Source organism: Athene noctua, chromosome 37 (assembly GCF_965140245.1).
Source record: "Athene noctua chromosome 37, bAthNoc1.hap1.1, whole genome shotgun sequence".
Classification (NCBI taxonomy): Eukaryota; Metazoa; Chordata; class Aves; order Strigiformes; family Strigidae; genus Athene; species Athene noctua.
In genome coordinates this window covers 196,906-223,192 of record NC_134073.1, presented here as the reverse complement: position 1 = coordinate 223,192, position 26,287 = coordinate 196,906, and the positions used below count along the sequence as shown (strand labels likewise).

At 61.0% G+C, this 26,287-nt stretch overlaps 2 protein-coding genes across 2 annotated transcripts in view; both read right to left on the bottom strand.

Moving 5' to 3' along the window:
• Positions 1-359: 359 nt before the first annotated feature.
• Positions 360-16,327, bottom strand: RUSF1 (RUS family member 1). Its single transcript, XM_074930974.1, is given in 16 exon segments — positions 360-608; positions 1,274-1,351; positions 2,351-2,488; positions 2,491-2,511; positions 2,732-2,802; positions 2,933-2,990; positions 3,661-3,905; positions 4,917-4,987; positions 6,531-6,632; positions 8,195-8,300; positions 8,533-8,565; positions 9,360-9,405; positions 14,494-14,608; positions 15,286-15,363; positions 15,901-16,043; positions 16,142-16,327. Coding segments are annotated over 16 exon segments (1,437 nt in total). The 5' UTR covers positions 16,158-16,327; the 3' UTR covers positions 360-492.
• A 745-nt stretch (positions 16,328-17,072) lies between these two features.
• The window catches only part of RNF40 (ring finger protein 40), a 30,017-nt gene continuing 20,802 nt past the window's right edge, over positions 17,073-26,287 (bottom strand). The window contains exons 14-17 of the mRNA XM_074930973.1: positions 25,016-25,141; positions 24,790-24,930; positions 20,905-21,006; positions 17,073-18,200 (exon numbers count right to left, since the gene is read on the bottom strand). Of these exons, the coding sequence (XP_074787074.1) occupies positions 18,024-18,200; positions 20,905-21,006; positions 24,790-24,930; positions 25,016-25,141 (546 nt within the window). The 3' untranslated portion in view covers positions 17,073-18,023. The remainder of the gene's footprint in view (positions 18,201-20,904; positions 21,007-24,789; positions 24,931-25,015; positions 25,142-26,287) is intronic.

Genomic DNA, 26,287 nt, shown 5'->3' with positions numbered 1-26,287 from the left:
CAAAACGCCTCAAAACGCCCCAAAATGAGCCTGAAAAAATCTCAAAATTGCTGAAACGTCCCCCCCAAAAAAACCCCCAAATCGGGTCAAAATCAAACCGCCCTCAAATAAACCCCAAAATGACCCAAATCGAGACAAACGTGAACCAAAACGCCCCAAATCAACCCAAAATTCCTCCAAATCATCCCGAAAACTCCAAAATTCCGGAAAAAAACCCCAAAACCCTCCAAAAATGCCTCAAAACCCCCCAAAATTCCCCAAAAAGCCGTAAAAATTCCACCAAAACGCCTCAAATCTCCCCCAAACCCTCCAAAAGGGCTGAAACTCCCCCAAAAACGCGGCGAAATGGCTTTGTCCGAAAACAGCGTTTTTTACAAATGGCCCCAAAATGGTGGGTTTTGGACCCGTTGTCAAAAACGGGATTTTTAGGCCCTTTCCGGCCCCGTTTTGGGGCGGAATTGGGTCAAACTGGAGAGGGAGGGGCGGAGCCTGTTAGTGAGGGTGGGGCTTGTCGGGTGAGGCCCCACCCACTGGCTCCGCCCAGTCGAGCTGCCAATCATCGGGGGCCAGGAGGTGTCGCTGCGTCTCCCAACCGGCGGCCGCCAGCCCTGGGGACAACACGTGACGTCACGCGTGATGTCGTGTGACGTCACGCGTGATGTCGTGTGACGTCACGCGACGTCATGTGAGGTCATGTGACGCCGCGGGGTGGTGGGGGAGGTCGTGAGGGTCGGACACGCGATGACACGTGTGTGACGGGACGGGGCGGCGTCCCACGACACGTGACACCGCGCAGCGACACGCGTGACGTCGCCGAGGCGGCGTCACGTGACGTCACAAGGGCCTCACGTGTGAGGACACGGGACCCCGAGGGACACACGTGGCGACCCGGGGAGGGGCTTATGGGAGGTGACACGCGATGACACGCCGTAACACGCGATGACGTGCGATGACACGTGACTACACGCGAGGACGCGCGGCGACACGTGACGACTCTGGATGAACACGGGGGGTCGGGTTGGGGCGTCGTGACCCAAAAAAGCTGACACGTGACACCACACATGACGACACGTGATGACACGCGACAACACTCCGTGACACGCCACGACATGCGACAACACGTGATGACACGTGACAACACATGACGACATAAAGGGACTGTGGGAGGGGGATGGGGGGACCCCAGGATTGACACGTGACCCCACACGCGGCGACGCATGATGACGCGTGACGACACGCGGTAACACGCGATCACACGCGTGACGTCACGTACCGCGCAGGAAGGCGGGGCCCAGCGTGCGCCAGAGGCGGGAGCTCTCGGCGACGACCCCCCAGGGCACCGTCCCTGGTGCTGGGGGGGGGACACACACACATGGGGACCCCGAATTTGCCCCAGGGACCCCCAAAATGCCCCCGACCCCCAAAAATGACCCCAGGGACCCCAAATCCCCCCAATTCACCCCAAAACGACCCCAGGTGCCCCCAAACCCCCCAGGGCCCCCCCAAAGCCCCCAGACGCCCCCGAAACGACCCCAGGGTCCCCCGAACTCCCCCAATGTCCCCAAAACCCCCCAAGGGCCCCCCAAAGGACCCCAGACACCCCCAAACCCCCCCAGACACCCCCAAACCTCCCCCAGACGCCCCCAAACCCCCCCCAGAGACCCCCAAACCCCCCCCAGACACCCCCAAACCCCCCCCAGACACCCCCAAACCCCCCCCAGAGACCCCCAAACCCCCCCAGACACCCCCAAACCGACCCCAGACGCCCCCAAACCCCCCCCAGACACCCCCAAACCGACCCCAGACACCCCCAAACCCCCCCCAGACACCCCCAAACCCCCCCCAGACACCCCAAACCGACCCAGACACCCCCAAACCCCCCCCAGACGCCCCCAAACCTCCCCCAGACACCCCCAAACCGACCCCAGACACCCCCAAACCCCCCCCAGACGCCCCCAAACCCCCCCCAGAGGCCCCCAAACCCCCCCCAGGGACCCCCAAACCCCCCAGGGTTCCCCCAAACCGACCCCAGACACCCCCAAACCCCCCCCAGACACCCCCAACACCGACCCCAGACACCCCCAAACCCCCCAGGGTTCCCCCAAACCACCCCAGGTGCCCCCAAACCCCCCCAGACACCCCCAAACCCCCCCCAGACACCCCCAAACCCCCCCCAGACGCCCCCAAACCCCCCCAGAGGCCCCCAAACCCCCCCAGACACCCCCAAACCCCCCCAGACACCCCCAAACCTACCCCAGACACCCCCAAACCCGACCCCAGACACCCCCAAACCTCCCCCAGACGCCCCCAAACCCCCCCAGACACCCCCAAACCCCCCCCGAGGACTCACGGCAGCGGCGCAGGCGGCGCTGGAGCGGGCGCAGGGCAGCACCCATGGGTGCCCCCGGGGGTAAATCGGGGCCCAGCAGCTCCTCCAGCAGCAGCGCCTGGGCGCAGGCTCGGAGCGGGGTGTCGGGGGGGCCCCCCGACGCAGACCGACCCCCACCCACCCTAAAAATTTATTTTTTTTTTTAAGGGGGGGGGGGGGGGGGGGGGGAGCGGCGGCACCCAAACACCCGCGTCCTTTCCGCATGACACACACCCCCCCCCCCCCCCCCAACAAACCACCCCCCTAAGACATCTGGGGGGGGTGTGTCCCCCCCAGGGGTCCATGGGGATATTGGGGACCCCCCCCTAAAAATTTGGGGACCCCCCCACCCCACCCTGTCACCTTGGGAGGGGCGGAGCACGATGACGTAATCGTCGGTGCCGCACTCCAGCGCCTTCTTGAACTCAGCCTCGCTGAAAATAGGGGGGGGGGGGGGGGGGGGGGACGGGGGACACCCCCAAATGTCACCCAGGAGTTTTGGGGACACCAGGGGACACCCCGTGGGGGTGGGGGGGGGTTGTCCCCGTGTCACCCTGCACCCACCTACGGACCAGGCGGTGCAGGGGGGCCCCCAGGTGGAGGGTGAGGCGGGTGCTGAAGCCTGTGGGGACAAGGGGTGACGTTGGGGTGACACGAGAATGACATGAGAGTGACATTGGGGTGACGCTGGGGTGACACCGGGTGACACTGGGGTGACGCGGGGTGACATGAGGGTGACACTGGGGTGACACTGGGGTGACACTGGGTGACACTGGGGTGACACTGGGGTGACCCCGGATGACACTGGGTGACACTGGGTGACACCGGGTGACACTGGGGTGACAGTGGGTGACACTGGGGTGACCCTGGGTGACCCCGGGTGACACTGGGTGACACTGGGATGACACTGGGTGACACTGGGTGACCCCGGGTGACCCCGGGTGACACTGGGTGACACTGGGATGACACTGGGATGACACTGGGGTGACCCCGGGTGACACTGGGTGACACTGGGATGACACTGGGGTGACACCGGGTGACACTGGGTGACACCGGGTGACACCGGGTGACACTGGGGTGACACTGGGGTGACACTGGGTGACACTGGGTGACACTGGGATGACACTGGGATGACACTGGGGTGACACTGGGATGACACTGGGTGACACTGGGTGACACTGGGTGACACTGGGTGACCCCGGGTGACCCCGGGTGACACTGGGGTGACCCCGGGTGACACTGGGTGACACTGGGTGACACTGGGTGACACTGGGGTGACCCCGGGCCCTCACCGGGCAGCAGCGGCTCGCGGGGGTTGACCTCCTCAGGCCCGGGGACGCTGAGCTCATCTGCGCCCTCATTGGCTGACCGGGGTGGCTTAGCCCCGCCCCTTCCGGTGGCCCCACCTCTCAAGGCCCCGCCCAGGGCCAGCCGGAGGCGGGGCCTGTTGAGGGTGGGCAGGCGCAGGGCCCCCACCGCCCCCACGTTGGCCCCCAGGTGGGTCCCCAGCAGCAGCGTCACCACCCCCCACGTCAGCCTGGGCCCCGCCCACCCCGCCAGTCAATCAGAGAGGGGGCGTGGCCTCCACAAGCCACACCCACCACACCCCCAAAAGGGCCCAAGAGGGGAAATTGGCTCCGCCCCTTCCCTTGAGGCCACGCCTCCTCCCCTACAACATGCCCACAGGCCCTTGTCCATCCCAGTATCCCCCAGTGCCTCCCAGTATGCCCCAGTACCACTCCCAGTGCCTCCCAGTATCCCCCAGTGCCTCCCAGTATCCCCCAGTGCCACTCCCAGTGCCTCCTACTACCCCCCCAGTGCCTCCCAGTATGCCCCAGTACCACCCTAGTGCCTCCCAGTATCCCCCAGTGCCTCCCAGTATTCCCCAGTGCCACTCCCAGTGCCTCCCAGTACCCCCCAGTGCCTCCCAGTATGCCCCAGTACCTCCCAGTTATCCCCCAGTATCCCCCAGTGCCTCCCAGTATGTCCCAGTGCCACCCTAGTGCCTCCCAGTATCCCCCAGTGCCTCCCAGTATCCCCCAGCACCTCCCAGTACCATTCCCGATGCCTCCCAGTATCCCCCAGTGTCACCCCAGTGCTTCCCAGTATGCCCCAGTACCACTCCCAGTGCCTCCCAGAATCCCCCAGTGCCACTCCCAGTGCGTCCCAGTATCCGCCCAGTGCCTCCTAGTATCCCCCAGTATCTCCCAGTACCACTCCCACTGCCTCCCAGTACCCCCAGCACCACCCCCAGTGCCTCCCAGTACCACTCCCTGTGCCTCCCAGTATCCCCCAGTACCACTCCCAAGCCCCTCCCCTCCCCACAGGCCACGCCCCCACCCCGGCCCACAAGCCACACCCCCTTCCCATAGGCCACACCCCCTCCCTGAGCCCCCACCCCCAGGCCACGCCCCCACCCACCCCTTCCCCAGCTCCCTCCCTCACCCCAAGCCCCGCCCCTCGCCCCACAGGCCCCGCCCCTCGCCCCACAAGCCCCGCCCCTCACCCCACAGGCCCCGCCCCTTTCCCAGCATGCCCCGGGGCTCACCATGGCCGCCCCTCCAGCAGCGGCAGCAGCCCCAGCGCCAGCAGCAGCCCCACCCCGTTCACCAGCGTCTCCTGCCCAGTTCACACCAGTATGGACCAGTAACCCCCCGCCCGGGGCTCTCAGTCCATTCCCAGTGCTCCCAGTGACCTCCCAGTCCCTTCCCAGTGCCCCCAGTTGCCCTCCCAGTGCCCCATGACCTCCCAGGCGCTCCCAGTGATGACCCAGCCCCACCCAGTCCCTTCCCAGTGTTCCCAGTTACCCTCCCAGTGCACCCCAGTGCTCCCAGTTGCCCTCCCAGAGCCCCCTGTGACCTCTCAGTCCCTTCCCAGTGCTCCCAGTGACCTCCCAGTCCCTCCCCATCACCCCCCAGTCCCTCCCAGTGCCCCCAGTGATGTCCCAGTCCCTCCCAGTCCCTTCCCAGTGCTCCCAGTTGCCCTCCCAGTCCCTCCCCATCACCCCCCAGTCCCTTCCAGTGGCCCCCAGTGATGTCCCAGTCCCTCCCAGTCCCTTCCCAGTGCTCCCAGTTGTCCTCCCAGTCCCTCCCCATCACCCCCCAGTCCCTCCCAGTGACCCCCAGTGACGCCCCAGTCCCTCCCAGTTGCACTCCCAGTGCTCCCAGTTGCCCTCCCAGTCCCTCCCCATCACCCCCCAGTCCCTCCCAGTGCCCCCAGTGATGTCCCAGTCCCTCCCAGTCCCTTCCCAGTGCTCCCCGTTGCCCTCCCAGTCCCTCCCCATCACCCCCCAGTCCCTTCCAGTGACCCCCAGTGATGCCCCAGTCCCTCCCAGTGCTCCCAGTTGTCCTCCCAGTCCCTCCCCATCACCCCCCAGTCCCTCCCAGTGCCCCCAGTGATGTCCCAGTCCCTCCCAGTCCCTTCCCAGTGCTCCCAGTTGCCCTCCCAGTCCCTCCCCATCACCCCCCAGTCCCTCCCAGTGACCCCCAGTGATGCCCCAGTCCCTCCCAGTGCTCCCAGTTGTCCTCCCAGTCCCTCCCCATCACCCCCCAGTCCCTCCCAGTGCCCCCAGTGATGTCCCAGTCCCTCCCAGTCCCTTCCCAGTGCTCCCACTTGTCCTCCAGTCCCTCCCCATCACCCCCCAGTCCCTCCCAGTGACCCCCAGTGACGCCCCAGTCCCTCCCAGTTGCACTCCCAGTGCTCCCAGTTGCCCTCCCAGTCCCTCCCCATCGCCCCCCAGTCCCTCCCAGTGACCCCCAGTGATGTCCCAGTCCCTCCCAGTGCTCCCAGTTGTCCTCCCAGTCCCTCCCCATCACCCCCCAGTCCCTCCCAGTGCCCCCAGTGATGTCCCAGTCCCTTCCCAGTGCTCCCAGTTGCCCTCCCAGTCCCTCCCCATCACCCCCCAGTCCCTTCCAGTGACCCCCAGTGATGCCCCAGTCCCTCCCAGTGCTCCCAGTTGTCCTCCCAGTCCCTCCCCATCACCCCCCAGTCCCTCCCAGTGCCCCCAGTGATGTCCCAGTCCCTCCCAGTCCCTTCCCAGTGCTCCCAGTTGCCCTCCCAGTCCCTCCCCATCACCCCCCAGTCCCTCCCAGTGACCCCCAGTGATGCCCCAGTCCCTCCCAGTCCCTTCCCAGTGCTCCCAGTTGCCCTCCCAGTCCCTCACCTGGCTGCTGTCCTTGGCGGCCACGTCGGCCATGTTGTCCCTTCGCGCCTGGTGCACGGCCAGCGCCGCCCGCGTGGCCCCGCCCGCCACACCCACAATGCACTGGGGCGGGGCCACCCCTCTCACCCAGTATCCCCCAGTGCCACTCCTAGTGCATCCCAGTGCCTCCCAGTATCCCCCAGTATCCCCCAGTGCCACTCCTAGTGCCACCCAGTACCCCCCAGTGCCTCCCAGTATCCCCCAGTGCCACTCCTAGTGCCACCCAGTACCCCCCAGTGCCTCCCAGTATCCCCCAGTGCCACTCCTAGTGCCACCCAGTACCCCCCAGTGCCCCCCAGTATCCCCCAGTGCCACTCCTAGTGCCACCCAGTACCCCCCAGTGCCCCCCAGTATCCCCCAGTGCCACTCCTAGTGCATCCCAGTGCCTCCCAGTATCCCCCAGTATCCCCCAGTGCCACTCCTAGTGCCACCCAGTACCCCCCAGTGCCTCCCAGTATCCCCCAGTGCCACTCCTAGTGCCACCCAGTACCCCCCAGTGCCCCCCAGTATCCCCCAGTGCCACTCCTAGTGCCACCCAGTACCCCCCAGTGCCTCCCAGTATCCCCCAGTGCCACTCCTAGTGCCACCCAGTACCCCCCAGTGCCTCCCAGTATCCCCCAGTGCCACTCCTAGTGCCACCCAGTACCCCCCAGTGCCTCCCAGTATCCCCCAGTGCCACTCCTAGTGCCACCCAGTACCCCCCAGTGCCTCCCAGTATCCCCCACTGCCACTCCTAGTGCCACCCAGTACCCCCCAGTATCCCCCAGTGCCACTCCTAGTGCATCCCAGTGCCTCCCAGTATCCCCCAGTACCACTCCTAGTGCCACCCAGTATACCCCCCAGTGCCTTCCAGTATCCCCCAGTGCCACTCCTAGTGCCATCCAGTACCCCCCAGTGCCTCCCAGTACCCCCCAGTATCCCCCAGTGCCACTCCTAGTGCCAACCAGTATACCCCCCAGTGCCTCCCAATATCCCCCAGTGCCACTCCTAGTGTCATCCAGTACCCCCCAGTGCCTCCCAGTACCCCCCAATATCCCCCAGTGCCACTCCTAGTGCATCCCAGTACCCCCCAGTATCCCCCAGTGCCACTCCTAGTGTCACCCAGTACCCCCCAGTGCCACTCCTAGAGCCACCTGGTACCCTCCCAGTGCCTCCCAGTATCCCCCAGCGCCTCCCAGTCCCCCCCAGTACCACCCAGCGCCTCCCAGTACCCCCCAGTCCCCCCCCCCAGCATCTCCCAATAGCCCCAGTGCCCCCCCCGCCTCCCAGTATCCCCCAGTGCCACTCCTAGTGTCACCCAGTACCCCGCAGTGCCACTCCTAGTGCCACCTGGTACCCTCCCAGTGCCTCCCAGTATCCCCCAGCGCCTCCCAGTCCCCCCCCCCAGCATCTCCCAATACCCCCAGTGCCCCCCCCCCGCCTCCCAGTCCACCCTCCCCCGCCTCCCAGTATCCCCCAGTGCCTCCCAGTCCCCTCCAGTCACCCCTCCACCGCCTCCCAGTCCCCCCCACCTCCTCCCAGTATCGCCCAGTCCCCGCCAGCGCCTCCCAGTCCTCCCCATCCCCGCCGGCCCGCTCCCGCCTCCCCCCAGCCGCTGACGTCACGCGCAGGGGGCGGGGCGTTACCTTGGCAGCGGCCGCCATGGTGAGGAGGGCGGGGCCTGCGCGGGGCCAGGCCGGCGCCAGCAGCTCGAGCGCCAGCGCCGCGTCATTCAGCACGTCCGCCGCCAGCCTGGGCGGGGCCAGCGCCAAAAAAGGGAAGGGAGGGGGCGCGGCTTGCGGTGAGGGCGCGGCCTCCCGCCGGAAAAGGGAAAGGAAGGGGCGTGGCTTGCGGTAAGGGCGCGGCCTCCCGCCGGAAAAGGGAAAGGAAGGGGCGTGGCTTGGGGTGAGGGCGCGGCCTCCCGCCGGAAAAGGGAAGAGGGGGCGTGTGTTGGGGGCGTGGCCTAGAGGGGGCGGGGACTCACCGCCACTGCTTGGCCTCGCAGTCCAGGCGGCTCCTGCGGGGGGGGGGGGGCGGATCCCAGTAAGTCCCAGTAGCTCCCAGTACGACCCAGTGCCACCTCCCAGTAAGCCCCAGTAGCTCCCAGTGCCACCTCCCAGTGTTCCCAGTAACTCCCAATGACTCCCAGTAGCTCCCAGTAAATCCCAGTACCACCTCCCAGTGTTCCCAGTGACTCCCAGTAGCTCCCAGTGCCACCTCCCAGTGCTCCCAGTAACTTCCAGCCGCTCCCAGTGCTCCCAGTAACTCCCAGTCGCTCCCAATGCCCCCTCCCAGTGCTCCCAGTAACTCCCAGCCGCTCCCAGTGCCACCTCCCAGCGCTCCCAGTAACTCCCAGTAGGCTCCAGTAGCTCCCAGTGACTCCCAATGCCCCCTCCCAGTGCTCCCAGTAACTCCCAGTCGCTCCCAATGCCCCCTCCCAGTGCTCCCAGTAACTCCCAGTCGCTCCCAGTGCCACCTCCCAGCGCTCCCAGTAACTCCCAGTAGGCTCCAGTAGCTCCCAGTGACTCCCAATGCCCCCTCCCAGTGCTCCCAGTAACTCCCAGTCGCTCCCAGTGCCACCTCCCAGTGCTCCCAGTAACTCCCAGTTGCTCCCAGTGCCACCTCCCAGTGCTCCCAGTAACTCCCAGTCGCTCCAAGTGCCACCTCCCAGTGCTCCCAGTAACTCCCAGTCGCTCCCAGTCGCTCCCAGTGCCACCTCCCAGTGCTCCCAGTAACTCCCAGTAGCTCCCAGTACCTCCCAGTGCCACCTCCCAGTGCTCCCAGCAACTCCCAGTAGCTCCCAGTGCTCACCCCTGGAGCCAGGCGAAGGCGATGCGCGTGACCATCCCCACCCCGTCTGCGGGCAGCGGTTTGGGGTGAAAACGGGCGATTTTGGGTACAAAAGATTTTGGGGTGAAAAAAGGGGATTTTGGGGTCAAAGAGGTTTTGGGGTGAAAAAAGGAGATTTTGGGTACAAAAGATTTTGGGGTGAAAAAAGGGGATTTTGGGTACAAAAGATTTTGGGGTGAAAAAAGGGGATTTTGGGGTCAAAGAGGATTTGGGGTGAAAACGGGCGATTTTGGGTACAGAGAGATTTTGGGGTGAAAAAAGGGGATTTTGGGTACAAAAGATTTTGGGGTGAAAAAAGGGGATTTTGGGGTCAAAGAGGTTTTGGGGTGAAAAAAGGGGATTTTGGGTACAAAAGATTTTGGGGTGAAAAAAGGGGATTTTGGGGTCAAAGAGGATTTGGGGTGAAAACGGGCGATTTTGGGTACAGAGAGATTTTGGGGTGAAAAAAGGGGATTTTGGGTACAAAAGATTTTGGGGTGAAAAAAGGGGATTTGGGGGTCAAAGAGGATTTGGGGTGAAAAAAGGGGATTTTGGGTACAGAGGGATTTTGGGGTGAAAAAAGGGGATTTTGGGGTCAAAGAGGTTTTGGGGTGAAAAAAGGGGATTTTGGGTACAAAAGATTTTGGGGTGAAAAAAGGGGATTTTGGGGTCAAAGAGAATTTGGGGTGAAAAAAGGGGATTTTGGGTACAAAAGATTTTGGGGTGAAAAAAGGGGATTTTGGGGTCAAAGAGGTTTTGGGGTGAAAAAAGGGGATTTTGGGTACAAAAGATTTTGGGGTGAAATTGGGGGGTTTTGGGGGCAGGAGAATTTTAAGGTGAAAAATGGTGATTTTTGAGTAAAAAAGAATTTTGGGGTGAAATTAAAGGATTTTGGGTACGGGGAGAATTTTGGGGTGAAATTGGGAGATTTTGGGATCCCAAGGGGGATTTTGGGGTGAAACTGGAGATTTTTGGGGGCGTTGGAGCTGATTTTTGGGGTGAAATTGGGGAATTTTGGGGTGAAATCGGGGGATTTTGGAGCTAAAGGTTTTGGGGTGAAAAACGGGATTTTTGGGGGCGTTGAGGGTGATTTTGGGGTCAAAATGGAGATTTTTGGGTCAAATGGGGGAATTTTGGGGTCAAAATGGGGGATTTTGAGATTCGTGGCAGATTTTTGGGGTGAAAAATGGGATTTTTGGGGGCACTGAGGGTGATTTTGGAGTCAAAGAAGAAATTTTGGGTCAAAATGGGGGATTTTAAGGTCAAACGGGAGAATTTTGGGGTCAAAATGGGGGATTTTGGGGTCAAAGAGGAAATTTTGGGTCAAAATGGAGATTTTTGGGTCAAATGGGAAAATTTTGGGGTCAAACTGGGAGATTTTGAGATTCACGACAGATTTTTGAGGTGAAAAACGGGATTTTTGGGTGTGCCGAGGGTGATTTGGGGTCAAATTCAGATATTTTGGGGTCAAAACAGGCGATTTTTGGGTCCAAATGGAAATTTTTGGGTCAAACGGGGGAATTTTGGGGTCAAACCGGGGGATTTTGAGATTCACGACAGATTTTTGAGGTGAAAAACAGGATTTTTGGGGGTGAGGCTGATTTGGGGTCAAATTCAGATATTTTGGGGTCAAAACGGGAGATTTTGGGGTCAACGGAGAATTTTGGGGTCAAACTGGGCGATTTTGAGATTCAAGACAAATTTTTGAGGTGAAAAACGGGATTTTTGGGGGTGCCGAGGGTGATTTGGGGTCAAATTCACCTATTTTGGGGTCAAAACAGGAGATTTTGGGGTCAAATAGGAAATTTTGGGTCAAAATGGAGAATTTTGGGTCAAACGGGAAAATTTTGGGGTCAAACTGGGGGATTTTGAGATTCAAGACAAATTTTTGAAGTGAAAAACGGGATTTTTGGGGGTGAGGCTGATTTGGGGTCAAATTCACATATTTTGGGGTCAAAATGGGGATTTTGGGGTCAAATAGGAAATTTTGGGTCAAAATGGAGAATTTTGGGTCAAACGGGAAAATTCTGGGGTCAAAACGAGGGATTTTGAGATTCACGACAGATTTTTGAGGTGAAAAACGGGATTTTTGGGGGTGCCGAGGGTGATTTGGGGTCAAATTCAGATATTTTGGGGTCAAAACAGGCGATTTTTGGGTCCAAATGGAAATTTTTGGGTCAAATGGGGAAATTTTGGGGTCAAACCGGGAGATTTTGAGATTCACGACAGATTTTTGAGGTGAAAAACGAGATTTTTGGGGTTGCCGAGGGTGATTTTGGGGTCAAAGGGGAAATTTTGGGGTCAAAATGGGAGATTTTGGGGTCAACGGAGAATTTTGGGGTCAAACTGGGGGATTTTGAGATTCAAGACAGATTTTTGAGGTGAAAAACGGGATTTTTGGGGGTGAGGCTGATTTGGGGTCAAATTCACATATTTTGGGGTCAAAATGGGGGATTTTGGGGTCAAATAGGAAATTTTGGGTCAAAATGGAGATTTTTGGGTCAAACGGGAAAATTTTGGGGTCAAACTGGGAGATTTTGGGGTCAACGGAGAATTTTGGGGTCAAAATGGGCGATTTTGAGATTCAAGACAAATTTTTGAGGTGAAAAACGGGATTTTTGGGGGTGCCGAGGGTGATTTGGGGTCAAATTCACCTATTTTGGGGTCAAAACAGGAGATTTTGGGGTCAAAATGGAGAATTTTGGGTCAAACGGGAAAATTTTGGGGTCAAAACGAGGGATTTTGAGATTCAAGACAAATTTTTGAGGTGAAAAATGGGATTTTTGGGGGTGAGGCTGATTTGGGGTCAAATTCACATATTTTGGGGTCAAAATGGGGGATTTTGGGGTCAAATAGGAAATTTTGGGTCAAAATGGAGAATTTTGGGTCAAACGGGAAAATTTTGGGGTCAAAACGAGGGATTTTGAGATTCACGACAGATTTTTGAGGTGAAAAACGGGATTTTTGCGGGTGAGGCTGATTTGGGGTCAAATTCACATATTTTGGGGTCAAAATGGGGGATTTTGGGGTCAAACGGGAAAATTTTGGGGTCAAACCGGGGGATTTTGAGATTCACGACAGATTTTTGAGGTGAAAAATGAGATTTTTGGGGTTGCCAAGGGTGATTTTGGGGTCAAAGGGGAAATTTTGGGGTCAAAATGGGAGATTTTGGGGTCAACGGAGAATTTTGGGGTCAAACTGGGCGATTTTGAGATTCAAGACAAATTTTTGAGGTGAAAAACGGGATTTTTGGGGGTGAGGCTGATTTGGGGTCAAATTCACATATTTTGGGGTCAAAACAGGCGATTTTGGGGTCAAATAGGAAATTTTGGGTCAAAATGGAGATTTTTGGGTCAAACGGGAAAATTTTGGGGTCAAACCAAGGGATTTTGAGATTCACGACAGATTTTTGAGGTGAAAAACGGGATTTTTGGGGGTGAGGCTGATTTGGGGTCAAATTCACATATTTTGGGGTCAAAATGGGGGATTTTGGAGTCAAATAGGAAATTTTGGGTCAAAATGGAGAATTTTGGGTCAAGCGGGAAAATTTTGGGGTCAAAACGAGGGATTTTGAGATTCACGACAGATTTTTGAGGTGAAAAACGAGATTTTTGGGGGTGCCGAGGGTGATTTTGGGGTCAAAGGGGAAATTTTGCGGTCAAAATGGGAGATTTTGGGGTCAACGGAGAATTTTGGGGTCAAACTGGGCGATTTTGAGATTCAAGACAGATTTTTGAGGTGAAAAACGGGATTTTTGGGGGTGCCGAGGGTGATTTGGGGTCAAATTCACCTATTTTGGGGTCAAAACAGGAGATTTTGGGGTCAAACAGGAAATTTTGGGTCAAAATGGAGAATTTTGGGTCAAACGGGAAAATTTTGGGGTCAAAACGAGGGATTTTGAGATTCACGACAGATTTTTGAGGTGAAAAACGGGATTTTTGGGGGTGAGGCTGATTTGGGGTCAAATTCAGATATTTTGGGGTCAAAACAGGCGATTTTTGGGTCCAAATGGAAATTTTTGGGTCAAATGGGGAAATTTTGGGGTCAAACCGGGAGATTTTGAGATTCACGACAGATTTTTGAGGTGAAAAACGGGATTTTTGGGGGTGCCGAGGGTGATTTGGGGTCAAATTCACCTATTTTGGGGTCAAAACAGGAGATTTTGGGGTCAAATAGGAAATTTTGGGTCAAAATGGAGAATTTTGGGTCAAGCGGGAAAATTTTGGGGTCAAACCAGGAGATTTTGAGATTCACGACAGATTTTTGAGGTGAAAAACGGGATTTTTGGGGTTGCCAAGGGTGATTTTGGGGTCAAAGGGGAAGTTTTGGGGTCAAAATGGGAGATTTTGGGGTCAACGGAGAATTTTGGGGTCAAACTGGGCGATTTTGAGATTCACGACAGATTTTTGAGGTGAAAAGCGGGATTTTTGGGGGTGCCGAGGGTGATTTGGGGTCAAATTCACCTATTTTGGGGTCAAAATGGGGGATTTTGGGGTCAAATAGGAAATTTTGGGTCAAAATGGAGAATTTTGGGTCAAACGGGAAAATTTTGGGGTCAAACCGGGAGATTTTGAGATTCACGACAGATTTTTGAGGTGAAAAACGGGATTTTTGGGGTTGCCAAGGGTGATTTTGGGGTCAAAGGGGAAGTTTTGGGGTCAAAATGGGAGATTTTGGGGTCAACGGAGAATTTTGGGGTCAAACTGGGCGTTTTTGAGATTCAAGACAGATTTTTGAGGTGAAAAACGGGATTTTTGGGGGTGCCGAGGGTGATTTGGGGTCAAATTCACCTATTTTGGGGTCAAAACAGGAGATTTTGGGGTCAAATAGGAAATTTTGGGTCAAAATGGAGAATTTTGGGTCAAGCGGGAAAATTTTGGGGTCAAAACGAGGGATTTTGAGATTCACGACAGATTTTTGAGGTGAAAAACGGGATTTGTGGGGTTGCCGAGGGTGATTTTGGGGTCAAAGTTGAAACTTTTGGGCTGAAAGTGGCGGATCGGAGGCTCAGCCGGAAGTTTGGGGTAAATCCGGGGGATTTGGGGTCAGCCACGCCCCTGGGGGCCGAGGGCGGTTTTGGGGTGAAAAGGGGCGGTTTTGGGGTCGGGGGACTCACCGCGCAGCACCCAGGTGAGGGTGGCCCCGGTGACGGTGGCGGCGCCGTCCCCCACCCCCACGGCCTGGAGCACCGCCCGCGTGGCCAGGGCGCCCGTCAGGGTGCTGCACAGCGCCTGCCCAGTGCTCCCAGTTACTCCCAGTTAACTCCCAGTTACTCCCAGTTAACTCCCAGTTACTCCCAGTGACCCCCCAGTTACTCCCAGTGACCTCCCAGTGACCTCCCACTGACCCCTGCCCACCCCACCTCCCTCCCAATGACCTCCCAGTAACCCCCAGGCCCCTCCCAGTGCCTCCCAGTCCCCTCCCAGTGCCTCCCAGTGCCCCCCAATCCCCTCCCAGTGCCCTCCAGTCCCCTCCCAGTGCCCCCCAATCCCTCCCAGTCCCCCCAAGTGCCCCCCAATCCCCTCCCAGTGCCCCCCAGTGCCCTCCCACTGCTCCCCAATCCCTCCCAGTCCCCCCCAGTGCCCCCCAATCCCCTCCCAGTGCCCTCCAGTGCCCTCCCAGTGCTCCCCAATCCCTCCCAGTCCCCTCCCAGTGCCCCCCAATCCCCTCCCAGTGCCCCCCAGTGCCCTCCCACTGCTCCCCAATCCCTCCCAGTCCCCTCCCAGTGCCCCCCAATCCCCTCCCAGTGCCCTCCAGTGCCCTCCCACTGCTCCCCAATCCCTCCCAGTCCCCTCCCAGTGCCCCCCAATCCCCTCCCAGTGCCCCCCAGTGCCCTCCCACTGCTCCCCAATCCCTCCCAGTCCCCTCCCAGTGCCCCCCAGTCCCCTCCCAGTGCTCCCAGTAGCACCTGCAGGGCATCCCAGCACTGGTACTGGAGGTAGTCGGGGCTGACGCTCTCGGGGTACCCCTGGGGCAGCAGCACCCGCTGAAAAGGGGGGGACACATGGGGGGGGGGGGGTCAGGTACCCCCAGGCACCCCCAAATCCCCCTGTGACCCCCCCAACCCCCATTAAGCCCCCTCCCACATCCCAATAACCCCCCCAACCCCTCCAGCCCCCCAATAATCCCCCCAGGACCCCAATAACCCCCCCAGGACCCCAACAACCCCCCCAAACCCCTCCAGCCCCCCAATAATCCTCCCAGGACCCCCCCAGGACCCCATTAGACCCCCCCCAGGACCCCAATAACCCCCCCCAACCCCTCCAGCCCCCCAATAATCCCCCCTAGACCCCCCCAGGACCCCAAAACCCCCCCCAGGACCCCAACAACCCCCCCAAACCCCTCCAGCCCCCCAATAATCCCCCCAGGACCCCCCCAGGACCCCATTAGACCCCCCCCAGGACCCCAATAACCCCCCCCAACCCCTCCAGCCCCCCAATAATCCCCCCAGGACCCCAACAACCCCCCCAAACCCCTCCAGCCCCCCAATATTCCCCCCCCAAGACCACCCCCCCCCCCTCACAGCGGCAGCGCGGCGCAGGCCGGAGTGCGGGCAGGCGCCGGGGGGGACGATGCGCTGGAGCCCCCCCCGGGGGTTTCCATGGTAACGGGCGGCTTCGCGGGGACCCCACAACTCCCGGCAGAGGGGGGGGGGCGCGGGGGGGCCTGTGGGGGTCAAGGGGGGGGGTCACGAAAAAAGGGGGGGCCCGTGGGGGGGCTCGGAGGTGACGCCCCCCCCCCCCCCTCCCCTTCGGGCCTGGTACCGTCCGGTTGCTCCATGGCGCGGGGCCTACTTCCGGTGTGCGGCCTGCCGGGACTCTATGGTCTCCAGGGGGGCGGGCTGGGCGGGAGGTCCTCCAGGGCTCTATGGTGTCTGGGGGAGGTTCTCCAGGACTCTATGGTGTCTGTGGGGGTGGGCTAGAAGGAAGGTCCTCCACGGCTCTATGGTGTCCAGGGAAAGGGTGGGAGGGCAGTCCTCCAGGACTCTATGGTCTGCATTGAAATAGGATGAGAGGGCGGTCCTCCAGGGCTCTATGGTGTCTGGGGGAGGTTCTCCAGGACTCTATGGTGTCTGTGGGGGTGGGCTAGAAGGAAGGTCCTCCACGGCTCTATGGTGTCCAGGGAAAGGGTGGGAGGGCAGTCCTCCAGGACTCTATGGTCTCTCTGGGGGTGGGCTGGGTGGGAGGTCCTCCAGGGCTCTATGGTCTCCATTGAAATAGGATGAGAAGGCAGTCCTCCAGGACTCTATGGTGTCTGCGGGAGGTCCTCCATGGCTCTATGGTGTCCAGTGAACTAAGATGGGGGGACGGTCCTCCAGGACTTTATGGTCTCCGTGGGGGTGGGCTAGGAGGGAGGTCCTCCAGGACTCTATGGTCTCTGAATGGGACAGTCTAGGAGAGAGGGCCTCCAACTCACTCGCCTCCCACGGGTGCCCTCTAGAAGACGTGTCTTCCAGCACTCCATGGTTGCCAACATGGTGGCACATCTCTATGGTACCATGGTGCGCTCCAGGACCCCGCAGGTGATGCAGACACTCTGGTGCCTCTTCCCTGCCTCTCCATGGTAAGAGGGGCTCCTCCAAGCTGCCCCCCCCCCAGTCTCTATGGTCACATGGACTTCTGGACCCTCTTCCCCCCTCCTCTCTATGGTCCCACCTCTCCTTGCCCGCTCCCAGCAGTCACACGCAGCCACGGCAACAGCTCCAAGCACTTTATTGGGTGAGGGGCGGGGCCACCCACAGGTCACCACGGGGCACCCCTGGGTGCTGTGGGGCACCCACGGGTGTCACAGGGCACCCACAGGGTCACCACGGGGTTCAGCCGACGCAGACGCGAAGCAAGCTGTGGTCCTCCAAGGTGCCCTTGACCCACCTCCAAGACCCGGGGTTGACCGTGGAGCACCCATGGGTGCTGTGGGTCGCAATGGGGCACCCACGGGTCTCACGGGGCACCCATGGGTGGCCCAGGATCACCGTAGGGTTCAACTAACACAAACACAGGGCAAAACGTGGTCCTCCAAGGCGGCCTTGACCCACCTCCAAGACCTGGGGTTGACTGCGCGGCACCCAGGGTTGACTGTGGGGCAGCCATGGGTCGCTGTGGGGCACCCATGGGTGGCCCAGAATCAATCTGGGGTTCAACTAACTCGAACACAGGGGAAACCATGGTCCTCCAAGGCGGCCTTGACCCACCTCCAAGACCCACGGTTGGTCAAAGAAGCCCCCACCGTTGGCCAAGGAGCACCCATGGGTGCTGTGGGGCTCTGTGGGGCACCCGCAGGTTTCGTAGGGCACCCACGGGTGGCCCAGGATCACCATAGAGTTCAACTAACACAAACACAGGGCAAAACGTGGTCCTCCAAGGCGGCCTTGACCCACCTCCAAGACCCAGGGTTGACCACGGGGCATCTATGGTTGACCATGGGGCACCCAGGCTTGACCGTGGGGCACCCATGGGTGCCACGTGGCACCCACAGGTGGCCCAGAATCACCATGGGGTTCAACTAACACAAACACAAGGGGCAAAAGACGGTCCTCCGAGGCGGCCTTGACCCACTTCCACGGCCCGCGGTTGGGCAAAGCAGCGCCCGCCGTCGGCCGAGGAGCACCCGTGGGTGCCGCGGGGCACCCTTGGGTGCCGCGGGGGCTCAGCTGATGTAGACACGGTGGAAATCGTGGGCGCCGAAGGCGGCGTTGCACTTGGGGCACTTGCGCTGGCGGGTGTCGTAGCGGCTCTTGACGCACTCGAAGCAGAAGACGTGGAAGCACTTGGTGAGGACGGCGTCCTTCTTGCGGGCGTTGCAGCACGGGCAGGTCAGGCGGGCCTGAGGGGGCGGGACAAGATGGCCGTCAGCACCCTCCCCACCGCCTTCTAGCACCCATGGGTGCTCCGGGACTACCCGTGGTCCTCCAGGAGCACCTGTGGTCCTCCAGGCCCGAGCTGAAGAGCTACAAACCCTGTGGGAGGTGGTGGAGAGGGATGGGGGACGGTGGGACAAGATGGCTGCTGGCCCTGTCATGTGACCTGTAGGACCCATGGGTGCTCTGGCCCCGCCCAAGGTTCTCTAGCACCCACCTAAGGGTCTTCTAACCCCACCCAAGGTCCTCCAAGGTCACCCAAAGTCCTCCAAGGTCACCCAAGGTCCTCCAAGGTCACCCAAAGTCCTCCAGCACCCATCCAAGGTCCTCCAAGGTCACCCAAGGTCCTCCAAAGTCCTCCAGCACCCACCCAAGGTCATCCAAGGTCACGCGAAGTCCTCCAGCACCCACACAAGGTCCTCCAAGGTCACCCAAAGTCCTCCAAGGTCACCCAAGGTCCTCCAAGGTCACCCAAGGTCCTCCAGCACCCATCCAAGGTCCTCCAAGGTCACCCAAGGTCCTCCAAGGTCACCCAAAGTCCTCCAAGGTCACCCAAGGTCCTCCAAGGTCACCCAAGGTCCTCCAAGGTCACCCAAGGTACTCCAGCACCCACCCAAGGTCCTCCAAGGTCATCCAAAGTCCTCCAAGGTCACCCAAGGTCCTCCAAGGTCATCCAAAGTCCTCCAAGGTCACCCAAAGTCCTCCAGCACCCATCCAAGGTCCTCCAAGGTCACCCAAGGTCCTCCAAGGTCACCCAAAGTCCTCCAAGGTCACCCAAAGTCCTCCAGCACCCATCCAAGGTCCTCCAAGGTCACCCAAAGTCCTCCAAGGTCACCCAAGGTCCTCCAAAGTCACCCAAGGTCCTCCAAAGTCACCCAAGGTCCTCCAGCACCCACCCAAGGTCCTCCAAGGTCACCCAAAGTCCTCCAAGGTCACCCAAAGTCCTCCAGCACCCATCCAAGGTCCTCCAAGGTCATCCAAGGTCCTCCAGCACCCACCCAAAGTCCTCCAAGGTCACCCAAGGTCCTCCAAGTTCACCCAAAGTCCTCCAGCACCCATCCAAGGTCCTCCAAGGTCACCCAAGGTCCTCCAAGGTCACCCAAAGTCCTCCAAGGTCACCCAAAGTCCTCCAGCACCCACCCAAGGTCCTCCAAGGTCACCCAAAGTCCTCCAGCACCCGCCCAAGGTGTTCCAAGGGTCCTCCAACCCCACCCAAGGGTCTTCTAACCCCACCCAATGTCCTCCAACCCCACCCAAAGTCCTCCAGCACCCACCCAAGGTCCTCCAAGGTCACCCAAGGGTATTCCAACCCCACCCAAAGTCCTCCAGCACCCACCCAAGGTCCTCCAAGGTCACCCAAGGGTCTTCCAACCCCACCCAAAGTCCTCCAGCACCCACCCAAGGTCCTCCAAGGTCACCCAAGGGTCTTCCAACCCCACCCAAAGTCCTCCAGCACCCGCCCAAGGTCCTCCAACCCCACCCAAGGCCCTCCAGCACCCACCCAAGGTCCTCCAGCTCTCCATTGAGGTTCTCCAACCCCACCCAAGGGTCTTCTAACCCCACCCAAGGTCCTCCAAGGTCACCCAAGGGTCTTCCAACCCCACCCAAGGTCCTCCAGCACCCACCCAAGGTCCTCCAAGGTCACCCAAGGGTCTTCCAACCCCACCCAAAGTCCTCCAGCACCCACCCAAGGTCCTCCAAGGTCACCCAAGGGTCTTCCAACCCCACCCAAAGTCCTCCAGCACCCACCCAAGGTCCTCCAAGGTCACCCAAGGGTCTTCCAACCCCACCCAAGGTCCTCCAGCACCCACCCAAGGTCCTCCAAGGTCACCCAAGGGTCTTCCAACCCCACCCAAAGTCCTCCAGCACCCACCCAAGGTCCTCCAAGGTCACCCAAGGGTCTTCCAACCCCACCCAAAGTCCTCCAGCACCCACCCAAGGTCCTCCAAGGTCACCCAAGGGTCTTCCAACCCCACCCAAAGTCCTCCAGCACCCGCCCAAGGTCCTCCAACCCCACCCAAGGCCCTCCAGCACCCACCCAAGGTCCTCCAACCCCACCCAACGTCCTCCAGCTCTCCATTGAGGTTCTCCAACCCCACCCAAGGGTCTTCTAACCCCACCCAAGGTCCTCCAAGGTCACCCAAGGGTCTTCCAACCCCACCCAAAGTCCTCCAGCACCCACCCAAGGTCCTCCAAGGTCACCCAAGGGTCTTCCAACCCCACCCAAAGTCCTCCAGCACCCACCCAAGGTCCTCCAAGGTCACCCAAGGGTCTTCCAACCCCACCCACGGTCCTCCAGCACCCACCCAAGGTCCTCCAAGGTCACCCAAGGGTCTTCCAACCCCACCCAAAGTCCTCCAGCACCCACCCAAGGTCCTCCAAGGTCACCCAAGGGTCTTCCAACCCCACCCAAAGTCCTCCAGCACCCGCCCAAGGTCCTCCAACCCCACCCAAGGCCCTCCAGCACCCACCCAAGGTCCTCCAACCCCACCCAACGTCCTCCAGCTCTCCATTGAGGTTCTCCAACCCCACCCGAGTGTCCTCTAACCCCACCCAAAATCCTCCAGCCACCTCGCCCCGCCACCGGGAGCCCAGGGAGATGGTGAGGGTGCCCCCCCCGCAGCCCCGCCCACCCCCTGCAGCACCCATGGGTGCCCCCCCCCCCCATACCCGATACTCCTTGATCTCCTCCTGGAGGATCTGGTCGGCGTCGGCGTAAACCTCCACCTTCCGCTGCTTCTCCAGCTTCCGCCGCAGCCGCGACAGCTCCTCCTGCGGCCGTGGCGGGGGGGCGGTGACCCCTGGGTCCCTACAGACCCCCTATAGGTCCCCACGGACCCCTATAGATCCTCACGGACCCCCCCTATAGATCCTCGTACACACCCTAAGGGTCCCTGAAGACCCCTATGGGTAGACCGCTTATGGGGAACCACAGAGCCCCTATAGATCCCCCAGAACCCCTATAGACCCCCAGAAAACCCCTATAGATCCCCACAGAGCCCCTATAGATCCTCCAGAACCCCTCTAGATCCTCACAGAGCACCTATAGGGCCCCACAGAGCCCCTATAGATCCCCCAGAACCCCTATAGATCCCCACAGAGCACCTATAGGGCCCCACAGAGCCCCTATAGATCCCCCAGAACCCCTATAGATCCCCACAGAGCCCCTATAGGGCCCCCAGAACCCCTCTAGATCCTCACAGAGCACCTATAGGGCCCCACAGAGCCCCTATAGATCCCCCAGAACCCCTATAGATCCCCACAGAGCACCTATAGGTCCCCACAGAACCCCTATAGATCCCCCAGAACCCCTATAGATCCTCACAGAGCACCTATAGACCCCCACAGAGCCCCTATAGATCCCCCAGAACCCCTCTAGATCCTCACAGAGCACCTATAGGGCCCCACAGAGCCCCTATAGATCCCCCAGAACCCCTATAGATCCCCACAGAGCACCTATAGGTCCCCACAGAACCCCTATAGATCCCCCAGAACCCCTATAGATCCTCACAGAGCACCTATAGACCCCCACAGAGCCCCTATAGATCCCCCAGAACCCCTCTAGATCCTCACAGAGCACCTATAGGGCCCCACAGAGCCCCTATAGATCCCCCAGAACCCCTATAGATCCCCACAGAGCACCTATAGGTCCCCACAGAACCCCTATAGATCCCCCAGAACCCCTATAGATCCTCACAGAGCACCTATAGGGCCCCACAGAGCCCCTATAGATCCCCCAGAACCCCTATAGATCCCCACAGAGCCCCTATAGATCCCCCAGAAGCCCTATAGATCCCCACAGAGCACCTATAGGGCCCCACAGAGCCCCTATAGGGCCCCCAGAACCCCTATAGATCCCCACAGAGCCCCTATAGATCCCCCAGAACCCCTATAGGGCCCCACAGAGCCCCTATAGATCCCCCAGAACCCCTATAGATCCCCACAGAGCACCTATAGGGCCCCACAGAGCCCCTATAGATCCCCCAGAACCCCTATAGATCCCCACAGAGCCCCTATAGGGCCCCCAGAACCCCTATAGACCCCCACAGAGCCCCTATAGATCCCCCAGAACCCCTCTAGATCCTCACAGAGCACCTATAGGGCCCCATAGAGCCCCTATAGATCCCCCAGAACCCCTATAGATCCCCACAGAGCACCTATAGGTCCCCACAGAACCCCTATAGATCCCCCAGAACCCCTATAGATCCTCACAGAGCACCTATAGACCCCCACAGAGCCCCTATAGATCCCCCAGAACCCCTCTAGATCCTCACAGAGCACCTATAGGGCCCCACAGAGCCCCTATAGATCCCCCAGAACCCCTATAGATCCCCACAGAGCACCTATAGGTCCCCACAGAACCCCTATAGATCCCCCAGAACCCCTATAGATCCTCACAGAGCACCTATAGGGCCCCACAGAGCCCCTATAGATCCCCCAGAACCCCTATAGATCCCCACAGAGCCCCTATAGATCCCCCAGAACCCCTATAGATCCCCACAGAGCACCTATAGGGCCCCACAGAGCCCCTATAGGGCCCCACAGAGCCCCTATAGGGCCCCCAGAACCCCTATAGATCCCCACAGAGCCCCTATAGATCCCCCAGAACCCCTATAGGGCCCCACAGAGCCTCTATAGATCCCCCCAGAGCCCCCATAGGTCCCCACGGACCCCCTATGGATCCTCGTAGAGTCCCCACAGGTCCCTGAAGACCCCTATAGGTAGACGCCTTATGAGAAGTAAAAGATCCCCTATAAATCCTCAGAGACCCCCTATAGCACCCCCGTAACACCCCTCAGAGCCCCCAGAGAAGCCTAAAAGGCCCCAGCAGCCACCCTAGAGCCCCCCCATCCCCCCACACCCCCCCCATCCCCCCCCGCACCCCCTATAGCCCCCACATCTCCCCCCACATCCCCTACAGCCCCCACGTCCCCCCACACATCCCCTACAGCCCCCACGTCCCCCCCCTCACCCCCTACAGCCCCCACATCCCCCCCCTCACCCCCTACAGCCCCCACGTCCCCCCCCGCACCCCCTACAGCCCCCACGTCCCCCCCCTCACCCCCTACAGCCCCCACATCCCCCCCCTCACCCCCTACAGCCCCCACGTCCCCCCCCTCACCCCCTACAGCCCCCACGTCCCCCCCCTCACCCCCTACAGCCCCCACGTCCCCCCCCTCACCCCCTATAGCCCCCACGTCCCCCCCCTCACCCCCTACAGCCCCCACATCCCCCCCCTCACCCCCTACAGCCCCCACGTCCCCCCACACATCCCCTACAGCCCCCACGTCCCCCCCCTCACCCCCTACAGCCCCCACATCCCCCCCCTCACCCCCTACAGCCCCCACGTCCCCCCCCGCACCCCCTACAGCCCCCACGTCCCCCCCCTCACCCCCTACAGCCCCCACATCCCCCCCCTCACCCCCTACAGCCCCCACGTCCCCCCCCTCACCCCCTACAGCCCCCACGTCCCCCCCCTCACCCCCTACAGCCCCCACGTCCCCCCCCTCACCCCCTATAGCCCCCACATCCCCCCCCTCACCCCCTACAGCCCCCACATCCCCCCCCCGCACCCCCTACAGCCCCCACGTCCCCCCCCTCACCCCCTACAGCCCCCACGTCCCCCCCCTCACCCCCTATAGCCCCCACATCCCCCCCCTCACCCCCTACAGCCCCCACATCCCCCCCCCGCACCCCCTACAGCCCCCCCGTCCCCCCCCGCACCCCCTACAGCCCCCCCGTCCCCCCCCGCACCCCCTACAGCCCCCACATCCCCCCCCCGCACGCCCTACAGCCCCCACATCCCCCCCCGCACCCCCTACAGCCCCCACATCCCCCCCCTCACCCCCTACAGCCCCCACGTCCCCCCCCGCACCCCCTACAACCCCCCCGTCCCCCCCTGCACCCCCTACAGCCCCCATGTCCCCCCCCTCCCCCCCTACAGCCCCCACGTCCCCCCCCGCACCCCCTACAGCCCCCCCGTCCCCCCCCCACATCCCCTACAACCCCCCCGTCCCCCCCCGCACCCCCTACAGCCCCCACGTCCCCCCCCTCACCCCCTACAGCCCCCACATCCCCCCCCGCACCCCCTATAGCCCCCCCGTCCCCCCCCACATCCCCTATAGCCCCCACGTCCCCCCCCGCACCCCCTCCAGCCCCCACGTCCCCCCCCACACCCCCTACAGCCCCCACGTCCCCCCCCACACCCCCTATAGGCCCCCCGTCCACCCCTCACCCCCTACAGCCCCCACATCTCCCCCCCACACCCCCTACAGCCCCCACATCTCCCCCCCACACCCCCTACAGCTGCCACGTCCCCCCCCACATCCCCTATAGCCCCCCCGTCCCCCCTATAGCCCCCCCGTCCCCCCCCACACACCCCCTCCAGCCCCCACATCCCCCCAACCGAGTCCCCAAACCACCCCATATCCCCCCCCCCCCCCCACCAGACACCCTTCCGTCTTCCAACCGCGCCCCAGCCCGCTACAAGACCCCTCCCCTTCCCCTATGGATTCCATAGGGGGGGTGTGGGGGTGTCCCCCCCCCCGCCGTTACCTGGGCCCGTTTGAGGCTGAGCGACTCCTTCTCCTTGGCCGCCCTGTTCTCGGCGGCGCAGGCCTGCAGCTCCCGCAGGCGGGCCTGGACGTGCTCCCCCTGGGCCCGCAGGTCCTCCGCCAGCTGCGCCGCTTCCACCGCCTGCCGGAACGACACCTCGCGTCCCCCAACCATCCTCTACGGCACCCCAAAAAATAAAAATTCCCCCCCCCCCGCCTTGCCTCACCTTCCTTTTGTTGAGCTCCAAGGCCTGGGAGCGCAGCGCCAGCTCCTTCTCCACCGCGGCCAGACCGCTCTGCAGGCCCCGCTCCTTCTCCTCCAGCTTCTGCACCACCAGGAGTTGGGCGTCCACCTAAAGATAAAGACCCGCGCAACCCGACGTGGATGGGGACACCCCAAAATTCTTGGGGAACCCCCCGTCTAAGATAGCTAAGGATTCCTCTGGACAACCGGCGTCTTCCCCGGTTAGTTGGGTTTAAACTGGGACTTGATGGGGAGAACCTGCTCCACCGTCTCGTTCTTCTTCTGGACACCTTGGTTCCTTCACACCCCAAAATATCGGGGTACCCCCAACCCCCCTGAATTATCGAGGGACCCCCGGAGCTCCCCAAACCCCTCAGAGCTCCCCAAACCTCTGGGTGCTCCCCAAACCCCCAAGTTCTTCCTTGGACCTCAACGGTGAGAACCTGCTCCACCATCTCATTCTTCTTCTGGACGTCTTGATCCCTCCAGACCCCAAAATATCGGGGTACCCCCAACCCCCCTGGATTATCGGGGGACCCCCAGAGCTCCCTGCACCCCTGGAACCTCCTTGAACCCCTGGGACCTCCCCAAACTCTTGGCTCCCACCTGGGCCTTGATAGCAAGAACCTGCTCCGCCATCTTGTTCTTCTTCCGGATATCTTGGTCCCTCCAGACCCCAAAATATCAGGGTACCCCCAACCCCCCTGGATTATCGGGGGACCCCCGGAGCTCCCTGCACCCCTGAAACCTCCCCAAACCTCTGGGTGCTCCCCAAACCCCCAAGTTCTTCCTTGGACCTCAACGGTGAGAACCTCCTCCACCATCTCGTTCTTCTTCTGGACGTCTTGATCCCTCCAGACCCCAAAATATCGGGGTACCCCCAACCCCCCTGAATTATCGGGGGACCCCTGAAGCTCCCCAAACCCCTCAGAGCTCCCCAAACCTCTGGGTGCTCCCCAAACCCCCAAGTTCTTCCTTGGACCTCAACGGTGAGAACCTCCTCCACCATCTCGTTCTTCTCCTGGACACCCTGGTCCCTCCACACCCCAAAATATCGGGGTACCCCCAACCCCCCTGGATTATCGGGGGACCCCCGGAGCTCCCTGAATCCCTGGAACCTCCTTGAACCCCTGGGACCTCCCCAAACTCTTGGGTCCCACCTGGGCCTTGATAGCAAGAACCTGCTCCGCCATCTTGTTCTTCTTCCGGATATCTTGATCCCTCCACACCCCAAATATCGGGGTACCCCCAACCC